General features: G+C 47.5%; 1 protein-coding gene across 1 annotated transcript; it reads right to left on the reverse strand.

Annotated features, from left to right (window-relative positions):
* Positions 1 to 9785: 9785 nt before the first annotated feature.
* Positions 9786 to 14819, reverse strand: NKX6-1 (NK6 homeobox 1). The gene is made up of 3 exons (XM_058546451.1): positions 14144 to 14819; positions 12291 to 12463; positions 9786 to 10052 (listed from the first exon to the last, which is right to left on the reverse strand). Exons 1-3 carry the CDS (start codon positions 14811 to 14813, stop codon positions 9786 to 9788), a joined length of 1110 nt encoding a protein of 369 aa, XP_058402434.1. The 5' UTR covers positions 14814 to 14819.
* Between the last annotated feature and the right edge of the window lie 464 nt (positions 14820 to 15283).

The raw sequence follows: 15283 nt of genomic DNA on the forward strand, positions 1-15283 counted from the left end.
CAGGTGGAAGAATGCGGACCCCTTTGGGGGAAGGGGTAGGTATTGCTAATTATATAGTCTTATTTAAGAGACCTGAGATGTGGACTTATTCATTCCTCCTCCTTGGACCCTACATTTGTTCATGACCCTCTCTCTGGAAAAAAAATTTTTAAAACCTTCTCCTTGGAAATAGAGTGGTCACTGGCAGTTGGCTTTCAATACTGAGGGAAAGGAGTGGGCTAAAGAAAACAGCTTAATGGCTTAATGGTAACCTTGGCCAACAGATCTTGAGGAAGTTTACTCCAGCCCCACCACAGCAAATTCTGCTTGTAGGCGTCCAAGAATTGGTTCACCACAAAAGGGTCTCTGAAGATGCAAAGGTCTCCACATGCATCCAGACTTTTCAGGTACTGAGAATAGCAGGAGACAGACATGGAAGTGGCCAAGAAAAATGCTTCCAAGTCTTAGAGAGAGGGACAATGCTATAACAGCAGGAGACCTCAGTTAAAACATGTGGAGATCACTCTATTAATTTATATCACCCCAAATTTTTGTCCCAAGGAAAATATTGCTGGAAATCTAAGTGTGGTATTGCAGACTCTCTGATGAGATCAGTGAGACATGACTCTCAACTGCAAAGAGTATTTTAAATGGCCAATAAGTCCTCCTCTTACTCATTTATTGGTTTATGCATAATTATAACCCACGTGCCTTGGAGAGGGACATACATTACTACAAATGATGATTATTGCTGAAGATTTTATTTTAAAGTAACTATGTTGTGAACTGATAAATGAATGTATTATAATACCCTTACTTGATCTTCCATTTTGCCCAAAGAAAATCTTTACATTGAACTCACCCATTTGCTACTTAAGTTGTGCGTGTTTATATTTACAGCAATTCGTCAGATATTTACATGTGTACTCAGAGCTGGAAGAGACTTCTGAGACCTTAGAGATCATTTCTCTGCCTTCAGGCTGGGAGAAGAGAAAGGGTTGCATTAAAGATCTGTCATTTTCTTTAAAACCTTCAAGAGAATGCTGTTCCTTGTGGTTTCGTTGTTGTGTGTGTGTGCGCGCTTGCACGTGCACGTGCACAGGTATGCACATTCCAGAAATATTCCTTGAATACCCCCTGTGTGCCAGGCACTGTGCAATGTCCTGGAGATACAACAGTAAACAGGAGCATATGATCCTGTGCCCTTGCATTCTGACTATTCTGGGTTTCAGTTTTCCAAGAGGTAGTACAGTTACAGCTCTGTCCAAACTGTCCCCCGCTCTGGCCTTTCAAGTCTCTCCGAGGCACCTTCTTCCCCTGGAGGAAGTAACACAGCACTCAGCTGAGAAGAAGGGGGAGGGGAGGGAGGAAAAAGGAAATGAGAGGGAGCAGGGAGAGGGAGAGAGGGGGAAGAGTGAGACAAGGGAAGGAGGGAAGGGAGGGAGGGAGGGAGGAAGACCTGGAAACCATCATGATCCTTCCACATAGAGCCTGGGTCCTGGCTGACAGTCACCTAAGTGGCTGAAAGCGAGACCCCCTGAAGTCACCCACTTCTGCCTAACTCTTTCTCTCATGGAGATTAATGACACTGTGCTGATTTCATATTTGCCTCTGCAGTCCCTTTTCTCTTTGTAATTGCCTTTATTGGAATACCTAGGCAGGCACTGGGATGGCTTCTTACAAGCAGAGGCAATGAGGCCCAAGTCTTCAACTGGTTTTGCAGTGTTTACTGTTACCCTGATGCACTGACTTCTCTCTGCTTCTGCTGTGTTGGGAGGAGTGTGCAAGAGTAGCGGAGTCAGGCAGGGAAGAAGAACCTTCTACCTATCAACTTTATTAGCAAGTAATGCCCAAGCTTACACTGGAAGGAGCAAGGTCTACAGGAGCTTTCCTCTTAATCAAGAGCCAGCCCTCCTGACATGGCGGGGGGGGGGGGGGCGGGGGGGGGGGGGGGGGCGCTTCCTTTGTTTTTCTAAGGGCTTGCTGCCTGCCTGCCTTCATCCCAAGTAGCCAACAGCAGCTTCAACACCTATCACTCACCTCCTCTTGCCACCTTGACTATCTTGGAAACAGAGTTATGTCGCTAGTTCTCAAAGGAAAGGTAAAGGGAGCAATTCCAAACCCTCAGTCCTAACTCAGAACCCAGAGTCCCTTCCTCCTTGTACCTTCCTTTCCCTGAGCTTTTTTTCCCCTGGTTTCCCAGCGTTGGACCAGCCAGAGTAAAGTTGGAAGTGCGTCTGTGGGCATGTTCTATGGGAAGATAAGTAATGCTGGCCTGCAAAGCCAGATCCAGGTTCTCTCTATGTCTGATTCCTTCCTGGGAAACAGCAGTATGACACATTTAGCCAAACTACATCCATACATAGGATGCAATCATCACATCTTACATTTGTGTGCCACTTTATATTTGATAAAGCCCTTTGCTTTCAAGTTTCACAACAACTTTGTGAGGCAGTAATTATTATTAAGATAATTTTATAGATGAGGAAACAGAAGCCTACTGAAGTTAAGTGACTTTTCAGGGGTCAAGTTGCCAGCAAGAAATAGAAACCAGCACTAGGGCTCAAGGCTTTTGACGGTGATATGTTACCCAGTGCTTCTTTCACACCACATGGGGTCATTCTGGTGGCATTTTCAAGTGACTTTAAATAATCATGAAAGATGCCTTCCTCAAGAGTCTTTACCTTCATTACATTACTCTTTATCCACAGAACAGAGATAGGTCTGTTAGATAGTATATTAGTTATCTATGCTATATAACAAAGTACCCCAAAATGTAATGCTTTAAAAGAGTAAACACTGATTATCTCACACAGTTGCTGTGAGGCAGGAATCCTGGAGAGCTTAGATGGGTGAGTCTACCTCAGGGCCTCTCCTAAGGTTTAAGTCAATATGTTGGCCAAGGCTGCAGTCATGCAAAGGCTTGACTGGGGCTGGAGGATCTGCTTTCAGAGTTCACTTACACTCCTTGCAAATTAGGACTGATTGTTGGCAGAGGCCTCAATTCCTCACCAAATGGACCTCCCTATAGGGCTGCTGGAGTGTCCTCACAACATGGCAGCTGACTTCCCCAAGTGAGTGATCCAAGAGGGAGAGCAAGGAGGAGGCCACAGAGCCTTTTATGACCCAATCACACACCATCACTTCTGCTGCACTCTATCTATTAAGTCACCAAATGCATCCATACTCAAGAAGAGGGGGACTAGGCTCCATCTTGGAAAGGAAAGAATATTCAAGAATGTTTGGAAATATTTGAAAACCACCACAGGTAATTAGGCTTTAAGTTTCACGTAAAAGAAAATATCATGGGGCCAGCCCGGTGGCATAGTGGTTAAGTTCGGGCACTCTGATTCAGCGGCCCAGGGTTCCCAGGTTTGAATTCCGGGCGTGGACCTACATACTGCTCAGCAAGCTGTGCTGTGGCAGACGTCCCACATATAAAGTAGAGGAAGGTGGGCATGGATGTTAGCCCAGGGCCAATCTTCCTCAGCAAAAAAAAAAAAAAATATATATATATATATATATATCTCCCTTTCTCCTATTTCTCTTCCCACTTTCACTTTTCATAACCTTTCCTCAGTTGAATAGTTATCCTGCACAAGACAGCAGGTCCCGAGCTAGGACTAACCTGAGACTGGACCTTTCAAGATGATGATGATGGTGATGGTGATGACGATAGTGATCACTAAGACTTCCATAGCCTACTATGTGCCAGGCACTGTCCTAAGAACTTCACATATATTCAATTTTCCCAACCACCCTATGAATTAGATACAATTATCATCTGCAGTTTACAGATGAGAAAACTGAGGCAGAGAGAAGTAGAGTCATTTGACCAAGATCACACAACCAGTCAGTGGTAGAGCTGCAATTCGCACCAGAAAATCTGGCTCCACGGTCCCACTCCCAACCACTATGTGATCTCCTGATTGCGGCAAAGATCAAAGATTTCTCAGACCCTCTCATTCACTTGGGACCATTTGGATTTGGGAGAAAATTACGCAAATCCTTAGAGACCAAGTAAAGAACACAAAGAGGAAAGAAGAAAAATCCAGAGGAAAAAAAAAAGGTTTACAAAATTCTTCACAAGGACCAAAGCTACCTATGATGACTAGAGGAATGACTACAAACTGTGGACCCAGGTACTGGGCTCAGATTGGAGGCATGAACACTTGCTGGATGCCTTTGTTTGAAGGTGATTAGACCATCTGGTAATAACTAAGTTAATGGATTTTCAGCAGCCTTGCCTTTCTGTGATCTACACAAGCAGATTTGTCTCAAACAAAATTTGTCCCTTACTGATGATTGCTAGTTTTTTCATAATTTATGCACCTCCAAAAATAAACCATATTTTAGAGGTGTGCTAGTTTTCTTCCTCAATTTGATATATCTGTTTTCTGTGTAATAACCAAATATATGGGATAATTATACTTCAACATTTCCTTTTGCATTGCCAAGGCAGACATAGGCCGTAACATTGTGGGGGGGGGGGGTAAGGCTCCACTGTAAAAATAATATGCACCTACAGGTAATATGTGTAGTAAAAACTCCTTCTTTCCCTAGATTGAGGAAGGGATCCATCTTTGAATGTATCTTCATCCAAACTGGCTCTTATTATTCAAAGTATACTAAAATAGAAGCTTTGGATGAAGCCTCTACTTCAGAATTCTGGCCAGGCCCCAGTAGATGTTAAACACCACGGAGACATTATGCTCTACTTTTTAAAGTCTTCAAGTGGAGTATTCAATGAAAATGTCTGGTCCGGGCCAGAAAACAAATGATGCATATCTAGACATTTCATCTTTGGGGTGAATCATCTGTTGGATCAAAGAGGAAGACTAGAGAGTGAGCTGAGGCTCTCAGATGAACTTTCTGGTTTGTGGAACAACCCCAAGCCAATCTATGGAATGCTGAAGGCTAAACTTCAGGAAAATACCCCATCCCTTTTCTCATCCCCCTTACACCGTCTCTCTACTCCTCAGTCAAGCTTTACACTAATATATGGGGGGGTTATATTCTTGTGTTTTCTGCAGATCTTAAAAAGGGCTACATGAGGGAGAGTATATTTCTCTGTGAAGCTTGCAGTCTAAATGCTGCAGAACACAATACACATTGTCCTGGCAAAAAAAGAAGAGTACTGAGGAAATGGCCTTTTTCCCAAAACGTCATACTGAGGAGGGGAGAAGAGCACTTTTTGCATGTATCTGTGTGTGTGTGGTAAGGGGGGTGGAATTTAGTGCAGAGAAAGCTGTTCAGATTAGCCTAAAACAGAGTTTATAGATGAAATCTACCGCTTACCTCTGTTGTTATTACAGGATCCTATTGTCAATGATTGACAAAGGAGTCACTGTCTCTTTAAGCTATTCAGTGCTAGGAGTTCCCAACTGGAATTTCACCTCTCCAGTGTGTGTGTGTGTTTGTGCGCGCACACGAGCGCGGGCTGATGACCAGCTTAAAGGACAAGACAGTGTGAATCTGTCCACGTTGATGCTGGTCTAATAACATACTCATGCATGTACATGACATTAGGCTCCAAAAGGTGTCAAATGCACCCTCAGATTCTGGTGCGTAGTACGGTATTTCCGAGAAGAGCTGTCCTCCAATTCAAACTGCCTGCACTGAGCAATGAGGAAATGCACATCTTTCCAGAGAATGATGAGTGATTTTTGGTTCCCCCGCTTCCCACTGTTTCCCAAGTAGGGAAAGGAAAAGTGGATAAAGTGTTCACTTGCTTGGAAAGCCACTCAGTAAACCACAGCTTCTGGGAAAGGCGGCGTAGAGCTTTAAGTTACAGAATCCTCTGAATGTGAACCAATGAGAAGGTTAATCACCAATTAGGAAACAGAGCTTGGACTTTGGGGGCTGGGAAAATAACTGAGTAGGAGCTGTGAATTGTGAATGCTACTGGGCCATCTGAGAGACACATAGAGGGCCCTTCCCTTCCACCCTGTATCCCTCACCAACCTCACTGACTTTTCCTTTTTAGGAAAAGAAACACACACGATATAAAACAAAAACGAAAAAGGAGTTTACCCTCCCTTTCACCACACACACACACACACAAATCCTTGTTTTGCTCATTTTGTTCTCCATGTTGACATTTTGTTGCCTGTAAGCATTTTTAAAAGCAGAGGTTGAGTAGGGGGTGGGGAAAATGAGTGAAGGTGGTCAAAAGGTAGAAAACATCTGGGGATGTAATGTACAGCATGGTGACTATCGTTAACAATACTGTATCGTATATTTGAAAGTTGCTAAAAGAGCAGATCTTAAAAGTTCTCATCACAAGGAAAACAGTTCTATCTGTGTGTGGTCATGGATGTTAACTAGACTTATTGTGCTGATCATGTGACAATATATACACATATCAAAGCATTATGTACAACTTAAACTTATACAATGTTATATGTCGATTATATCTCAATAAAACTGAAAAAAAAAATAAAAGCAGTAGTCCAGCAGGTCACTTGCTGTTACTTTTTGTTTTTAAATTATGACCCCTTTAGCTGTAATGACTGGTTGCAAGTCTTAATCAGATGCTGGTGGCTGGTTAATGCCATAAAAATTTTGGGCCAAAATGAAAAATGATTCTTACTCTCTCTTGCTTGAGCTGAAGAGTGTTTCCTTAGCTTCCCCAGTGCTAAGTCTTAGGAGAAACATTCCTGTTGATACACACAGAACTAAACCAAAACAATCAGGATAAAGGGACACCTAAGTAACATGGCCCCCACCCACTCCCTCATTCTCAGTTTTATGCGGCCAGTTGCAACTGGTGGCCAGCTGGAATCCTAGGTGAAAGTAAATTAACTGGAAACCTCAAGTCACTGCTGCAGTCAACTGGAAGAAAGGAAGGAATGCCAGTGCAGCATGGCCCCAGAGCCCACTGTGGCTGCTACCTACACAACTCAAGCACGTCAGCCCTCAGGCTGGCAGGTGTGCAGACCCTGACTGCCCTCTGCTTATCTGCCTGGAAGGTGGAGGTCAGGCCACCAGCTTTCACACTTCTCAGAGGCTCCAAATGTAAAGGTGAAGAGCTCAGAGGGAATGCTTCCTAAAGGAACTGGAAGAGACGTCTTTCCACATTTCCAACTTGGAATAAATACTATAATCCTATGTACTTCTTGAGAAAAAGCTTCAATCTTAGTTTCAAGTTTTCTATGACTGATACTACTACATTACTACCACTAATAATAATAATAATAGTTCTTATTATATCCCAGGAATAGCATTTCTAATTATCCTGTGGATTTTTTATTTCTTTTCTTAGGAAGAAAGAATAAATAAAAAGTTGCTTGGCTTTTCAAGGCAGAAGAGGAGTGAGTGAAGGTAAAAATAATAAAGAAGATAAGAGACTTTCATTTGTTATAAATTAACAGATAATCAAGTGCAGTTTTAGGATAACAGACTAACCCCCCGCCCCAGGTTCCTTCATTAAAAGAGAGAGAGAGAGGAAGAGAGGAAGAGGGAGAGACAGGGAGAAAGAGAGAGACGGAGAAAAGAAGGAAGGAAAGAAGAAAGGAAGGAGGCAAGTTCTTATTGTTTACAGCCAGGATTTAAACTGCATCACCCCAGCACAGCAAAGTCTCTTTTGAAATAGCTGCCTCTCTACATCTTAGTCTTGCTAAGAATGCAGAAATTCAGAAGTTTAAAACTTATTGGGAACTTTACAAACTAAAGAAAAGAAATAGGGCAGATTTGCATCCTTTCTTTCCATTAAACCATGTCATCAGGAATATATTCTACAATAATTTCTTTCAGACAATTTCATCCCCAGTTTTCACCATTTTTTATTTTCAAAGGAACAAAACAGACCCACACTTTCTTTACCTAACACTAGCCTGAAGAATCTACTGAATTCTATTGCTTTTTCTCTCTTTGAACACAAGCTCATTAACCTGAAACACTAAGGGGATACCTATATTTCACTGAGCCTATAACTGAGTATCTGAAAACAAAAAGGTACAGCCTTCTCCCTGCGATGCCCTTTTTTTTCCCCCGCAAATTCAGCTGCAGAAGCTGTGACATTGCTTCCTTAACCCTAAAGACTTTCACCTAAGTTAGAAGCTTTCTTTAAATTCTTCTTTATTGTAATGTTTAGCCAAATCAGGGTTCCTCTCTTTCCACCAACTTCTGCATTCTTACAAGCTACAGGGGAAAATGTCCACATCAAACAGCAGCGCTGCTGCGACAGCGAGCCCGCGCCTCTTCTCAGCTAAGTGAGCCGGGCTCCACTGAGGAGCTATCTCGGATATATGGAAATGAGGTTTTCCCAAAACCCCCTAGGGACTTCCTCGCAAAAGAAAAAGCGAGCAGGAAAAAATTAGACAACACAGACATCAGAAGCAGCTTGCTAGACAAGTCTCTCCAAGAAGCCCTATGAGTGGGGCTGTATTTCTTTTATGTTCCCAATCCAGGAGAGTGGAGATGGGACCCCACTCTTCCCCCCACAAAAAATAAATAATACAGTAACATATTTTATCCAAGAAACCAATATAAAAATTTTGTGGTCTTGACTTTTATTTAAGATCTCTGATGAGATCAGATGATCTGTACCCTTTCATTCAAGGCAACAGACGTCTTCAAACTGTTTTTTAATTTGATTTATCCTTTGAAACAGAAAGTGCATTACATTTAACTGGTCTTGCAAAGGGGGTTTTCTTCTCTTTACAAACCGAATTCTTTATATAAATTAATAAAGGTTAAAGACGCTAATATATCACCGTTATTAGCTTAAAAAAGAAAACAATTTACATAGTCTAGAGTATTCTTATGATACAAAACACTTCAAATTCAATTACAGCAACTAAATGGATTTTTGTTTCTGACCCAGAGCAGATGTAACAATTCCCACCATCTACTTTAACACGCATTTTTATCAGGAAGGAGTTAAATTAAATACAAGCTATTGTAGCCCCTCCCTCCCCAACACTTTCTTTAAATCACTAATAAATAGCAACAAACGACTGTGCAATTTCAGAGGGGAACCGAGAGGCAGGTCTGAAGCTTCTCCTGGTTCCCACGTCTTCTACTTCAAGTCCTGGAGGAGGGAGCCGGGCGCGGGGCCAGGGGGTGGTCAGGGACGAGCAAGAAGGGAGGACGCGAAAAGAGAGACGAACAAATCCGACCCGGGGAGGAGAGCGGGAGGAGAGGGGTGTGAGGAGATTCTTTTCTAGCTTCTGAAATTAAGTTCAAAATAAAAAGGGAACGTGTGGTTTGAAAAGCTCTTAAAAGGGTAAGGGAGGAAAAAGGAGGTCCATCTTTTTATACCAAATCCAAAAACCATTTTACATTTTAAATATTCACAATAAAGTAACTTCTAGTCAGTGTGACTCACGATTTATTTACAAAGAGCCTTCAACAGGTTACTTGACTCGGCACAGCAGTCGGGGGGGGGGGGGGAGGGGACCGCCCCTCTTCCCATCTGTGGCGGCCGCCCGCCCGCGCGGCTCCGAGGTCTCTTGCGCGGTGGGTGTCGACCCTTCGAGAACACCTCTCCGCGCCCCGCGCCGCTGTCTGGGGCAAAGGCAGGGTGGAGATGGAGCCCCGGTAGCGGGTCTGGGGGACGGAGCGGGGCGCGGAGGGAGGTCCGCTGCGAGTTTCAGGCGCGTTACTGATGCGGTGCGTTTCGTGCTCCTTTCTGCCTTCTATCGACCCCCGAGTCTCACCCCCCACCCCCGACCCCTCCACTTCTAAGTTAAAAAAATAGATATGTACATCTCAGAAAACAGCACAGGGCCCCGCACCTGCCGGGGCCCCGCCGCCCGGGGCGGGGGGGGGCGCGGCCGCGGGGCCCGGGCGGCGGCGGGCGCTCAGGACGCGCCCTCGCCCTCGGCCGCGTGCAGCAGGAGCCCGCCGCCGCCGCCGCCGCCGCCGCCGGACTTGTGCTTCTTCAGCAGCTGCGTGATCTTCTCGTCGTCCGAGTTGGGGTCCAGGGGCTTGTTGTAGTCGTCGTCCTCCTCCTCGTTCTCCGAGGCCCCCTTGAGCCGTTCGGTCTCCGAGTCCTGCTTCTTCTTGGCCGTGGCCATCTCGGCCGCGTGCTTCTTCCTCCACTTGGTCCGGCGGTTCTGGAACCAGACCTGGGGGCCGGGAAAGGGGAGGAGGGGGAGACAAGGGCGGAAGGAGTTTAACGCGAGCAGAGCCGCGACGCCACCTCTCCCACATCAGCTGTCGCTGCGGCGGGCCCCTGACGGCTCGCCGCCCTCCCTCAGAGACGTCCCTTGTCTGGGCCGTCAGTCAGTCTCGGCCGCCCCAGGTTCCTCCGAGTAACAGGCACCAACAAACTGCCGTTGCCATAGCGATTGTAACACACGAGTATTGAGGTTGTCGGTGAGCGATTTCTCAGAAGAGAAAAAACTTGGAAACTTAAAATGAGTCTCCCTAAAAATGAGTCCGCTTTCCTACTTTCTAGTTTGAAGTAGAAAACTTTTCCCCTTCGTCAAGTTGCCATAATGACTGTGATTTTATTCGTCATTTTCTTTCTTAAATTAAGATATTTCAAACAAGCTGAAGTGTACTTTCTTTCTCCGTGTGATTTGTGGAAGAAGGCACAGCATTTACCCCAATTTCCTCTGCTCTCCTTTTCGTTTTTGGATATTTGTCTGTTTCACTTGTCTCAGGAGGACTGAATACACACAAACATGGTAGGTAAATACCCCTCCCCATTTACACTTGGAATGTATGATGTAAAGTTAAAAAAAAACTGCTAAAACAGAAACCTCAAATCACTAATGATAAACCAACATAAATGCATGAAAATATTTAATAGCTCAGTCAAAATCATCACAGTAGTTTCTCTTTTTCTCTTTCTCTCTGTCTTTCTGATTTAATGTTTTTCATAAAACCAAAGTCAAGGCTAAAATTTTAATCAGTTATTTTTTAAGAGTGAAATTTTGCAAGTACATTATTTCTCATTATTAGGATTACATTATTTCCCACTATTAGCATGCCTATTCTCTCAAATATTATTTTAATATTGTTTCTCCCAAAACGTTCTTTTTATATACAAATACTTTAGGCCTATTCACTATGTTTGACACCGTGTTTAATACACATATTTTGAGCAATAAGAAAACAATTTCTCAAATATATTGAATTATCTTCTCTTATGCTTCTCAACCATTTTCTCATCCGTTATGTATCTTATCTAGAGAATCAGAATTAAGAAAGTGATTTTTATTTTCTTTATACAGCTATAATAATTCACTTTTAGCCACACAGACATATTTATGGTGACAAATGAAGACCCCCAGATTACTGTGGTAGGCTCTGTACCAACCACTGCAAAAATAATTTTAACTGTGATGATATTCTAATGGTCACATACAAAATCACTCCTGAAATGCATTTTATGATGCTCCTCCAAGGGGAAATACACTCTAACCAGCAGAAATGGCTAATGTTATTCCTACTTAATTTAAAGAGCAACAATATAACTAATGAAAACAGACTTACACACCAAAAAGAAACCCCAAATATAATAAACTGAAGAAGAGGAACAAAAGAGAATACTAGAAATATAGGAAACCACTAGATTTAATTTATCTAGCTGGCTCAATCCCTTTATTTTTCAGGGAAAGATGTCTCAAATGTGATTCCCTGGAAATACACTGTGCAAGTCAATTAGAAGCTAAGTGACATTTTAATTATAAATTGTTGTCACAAACAATAAAATATCTTATATCTGTTGAAAAACTTATTTTAAACAGAATTCAATTTCATAATACAGTAATAATCTTGTCAATTCATTTGGAAAATTACTATTCCAAAGTGATTGCTTTCAGCTAAACTAAAAGCAGATTCATCTGTGCTAAGTGATTAGATCCTGTGGATTTATTTATTTTTTTTAACTCGCAAGTTAATATAATAGCACTATAATGCTGATCTACATTAGGAAATTATATAACTAGTGGAGCCTGAATTGACAAACAAAAGCTTGAATATCCTTACAAATAGCATAAATAGAAGCTATCTAACTGGTCCAATCTATTCTCGGGGCTGATATTTCGGTAAGGCTTTTATTCTCTAATAATGGCGAGTTCACCCAGCACATTCTGCTATCTTGATTAACCTAATTTCAAAGGCAGGGGCTTGATTCCTTTTGTTCATCAACAGTTTGCCGGCCCGGGAGACCCCAGAGCCTTTGTAACCCCCACCTCCACCCCCTTTGCTTATCTCGTCTTCTCCCCAGGCCCCTCAGACACGCACCCCCCGTGCTGCTGTTTATAGTTTGGTGTGCGTGTGCGCGGAGCGCGCGGGGGAGGGGGAGGGGTGGCGGAGAAGGGGTCTATCCCTCGAGGTTTGCAAGGTCCACTCACCTTGACCTGACTCTCCGTCATCCCCAATGAATAGGCCAAGCGAGCCCTCTCGGGCCCCGCCAAGTATTTCGTTTGTTCGAAAGTCTTCTCCAGGGCGAAGATCTGCTGGCCCGAGAAGGTGGGTCTCGTGTGTTTTCTCTTCCCGTCTTTGTCCAACAAAATGGATCCTTGATCTGCGAGAACAGATAAACAAGGGAAGGAGAATAACAGTCGGTGACAAGCGGCTCCACTGAAAGGAAACGAACTCGATAAACAATGTTTTGGTGGGAAAGGAAAGCTTATTCCGCGGTGGGCACCAGAAACGTCGTGGCGCCTCCAGTCCCACCGCGCGTCTCCCTTGGCCTTTTTATGCCCACCTGTTTTGAAAAAGCCGGGTGTGTTTGGAGCAGCAGTAAATAACCTTCTGCCCAACCCGATGTCAGACAGCCAGGGACCGCACTGCTCAAGTTTGCTGGAGCCGATTAGCCAGGCCCCGGTCAATGGAAGAGTGCGGGGAACAAGGCCCCTCGCGCCTTTTCCTCCAGTCGGGGCTCGCTTGGCCCCGGAGCCTTTGCATGAGGATGCCTAGTTCTTTTCCTTGAACGCTTTCCTAACCTGTGTCCGCGCAACAAAGGACGCCTTGTTTTTGGCACACAAGAGATTGAAATCGCCTCCAAGTCTAATGCCGCTGCGGCCGAGGGGGAGGGGGCGCCGCCTTTGTTGGCGGCCCCTACACGGCAGTCCAAACGAATACAATAGCCTCTCCCTGACACCCTCACCCGCCCGGGCCGCCCTCCGTCCCGAGGCTTCCCAGGGGAGCCTCCACTTGGTTCCCGCAACTTCCCTCAGGAACTGCCGCTCAGCCACACGGAAGAGGTCCGGAGACTTAGACGAAACTTTGGGGACTCGGTCAAATGCAAAGAATAGAGCGAGCAAAGGACCCAGGGCTGTGCTCCAAAGGCCACCTGGGAGGCTGGGAGCCTCCGCGGCGCGGTGGCCACCTGCCCAAAAGATCAGAGTGATCCCGGGGCAACTGGGTTTCAAGCAAGGTCTCCGCGGGATGCTGCATTTTCCCCGTCCTTGTCCCGTCACCTCGTTCTTCCTGCGGTTCTTTCTCGTGTTACGATGGCCCTCAGTATGCCCGGGCCCAAGGCTTCCCGGCGCCCCGGGGCCGAGGCAGGTGGCAAAGCGAGGGCCCGGCGGTGGGGAGCGGCCCGAAGTGACTTGGGGCTCGCCCTCCTCCGCGGGCCGCGGGCCTGTCTCCAATGGGCGCACCTGGGCCGAGTGTACTCGGGGGGCGAAGGCGAAGAGGTGAGGTGGGGACACCCTGAGCCGAGACGTACTTCTAAATACATGCGCTCCGGCTCAAAGATGTGGACAGCTCGTCGCTGCCGGTCCCCACCGGTTCACAGAGAGGAGGCCAGTTAGGCTGGCGAAGGTAGAATGGGGCCCTGGCCGGCAGGCAGACGCCGGGAAAGCAGAGGTGCGGGCGGGGTAGCAGTGGCCTTCCCTGCCCTCCCCACCTCTTTAACCCAGGCCAGGCTTGCGGTTCCGGCCGGGCCACTCCGGGAGCAGCTCGGGCCTCAGATGAGACATACGCCCCGCACCGCGTTGTGTTCCACGCGAACGCATGCACACCCGCTCCGCGAGGCGTGCCCAAGACTTGGGGAGAGGGGGGCGCTTGGATGCAACCACGCAAGCTGAGGAAAGCGACAATCCCTCGCCGAATGTCCTGGCCCCGCCTAAAACGTGCGATTTCAGCGCTGCCAAACTACTGGGGAGGCAAGACGGTGGACTGACCCGCATGCACTCCACGGGCCACGACCCGAGAGCGGGCAGAAGACGCACAACCGGGCGCGGGCGATCGTACTCACGAGGGGTGCAGGCCAGGCGCGCGTCCCTCCAGGGCGGGCTCTGCATCACTCCTGGCCAGAAGATGGGCGTCCGGCCGGGCAGCTCGGCTAGCGGCTTGGGGTACCGACCCACGGCGGCCACGGCAGCGGCGCTGGGGCTGAAGTAGAGCCCGGGCGGCGGCGGCGGCGGGCTCAGGCTGCTGAAGCGGGGCAGGCCGGCCAGCAGCCCCGCTGGCGATGAGGCGGCGGCGGCGGCGGCCGCGGCCGCGGCGGCAGCAGCCGAAGCGGAGGAAGCGGAGGTGGACGAGGAAGAGGAGGAGGAGGAACCGGAGGGCGAGGCGGAGGGCAGGGCGGCCCCTGAGGCCACGGGCATGGAGGGCCGGCTCAGGATGTCGTTGATGCCGTGTGGGGTGGCGGCCGAGAGCTGCTGCGGGGGGCTGCCCAGGGACGAGAGCCCCCCCGCGGCCGGGGGCTTCAGACTGCCTGGGTTGTGGGCGCCCAAAGGCGGGGAGGGCGACGATGAGGAGGACGAGGAGGACGAGGAGGAAGGGGGGCCAGCGGGCAGTGGGGGGTACGCGGCAGGGTACAGCGGGGTCTTCATTTCGGCCATGCTGTGCAGGGCGGCCAGGGGCGGGCTGCTGAGCAGGAACGCGCTCTGCCGGGTGCCCTCCATTGCCCCCACCGCTAACATCCCACGGCCAGGCCGGAGCCCGCAGCCACGCAGCGAGGGCGCCGGCCGGAGCCCCCGGCGGGGCTCAGAGGAGCGAGAAGAGCCGAGGGCGCGAGCAAGGAGTCGCTCGGCGCACCCGGAGGCGACCTGCCAACTGCGCCGAGAACGCCGCCGCCGAGAGTTGCTCTCGGAGCTGCGCAGCAGAAATGTCCAAACACGCCACTCGAGAGGCGGTGGCCGCCGAGACCAGCGAGCGTCCGGCTGGGTTTGGCTGTGCTTTCGCTCCTCCAGTCCTGGATTCAACCTCGGTCTCTTCTCTCCTCGCTTTTCCTCGCCGCTCAAAGTGCTCTACTTCTCATCTTCTCCCCTCGGGAAACAAGCAAAACAAAACCCAAGCCGGCCCCAGAGAGTTTGTAACAAAGTTAAGAGTCACCGAATCACCACTTTGATGTGGCGGCTGGCTCGCTTTCTTTGGGGAGGTTCACAGGACG

The sequence above is a fragment of the Diceros bicornis genome, chromosome 8, assembly GCF_020826845.1.
Source record: "Diceros bicornis minor isolate mBicDic1 chromosome 8, mDicBic1.mat.cur, whole genome shotgun sequence".
Lineage (NCBI taxonomy): Eukaryota > Metazoa > Chordata > Mammalia > Perissodactyla > Rhinocerotidae > Diceros > Diceros bicornis.

Excerpts from the sequence above, each read along its gene's own strand:
- NKX6-1 (XM_058546451.1), bottom strand. The coding sequence starts at position 14,813 with ATGTTAGCGGTGGGGGCAATGGAGGGCACCCGGCAGAGCGCGTTCCTG. Across the intron at positions 12,464-14,143 it reads GCGCCTGGCCTGCACCCCTC|ATCAAGGATCCATTTTGTTG; the intron begins GTGAGTACGATC and ends CTGTTCTCGCAG. Across the intron at positions 10,053-12,290 it reads TGACGGAGAGTCAGGTCAAG|GTCTGGTTCCAGAACCGCCG; the intron begins GTGAGTGGACCT and ends CCCGGCCCCCAG.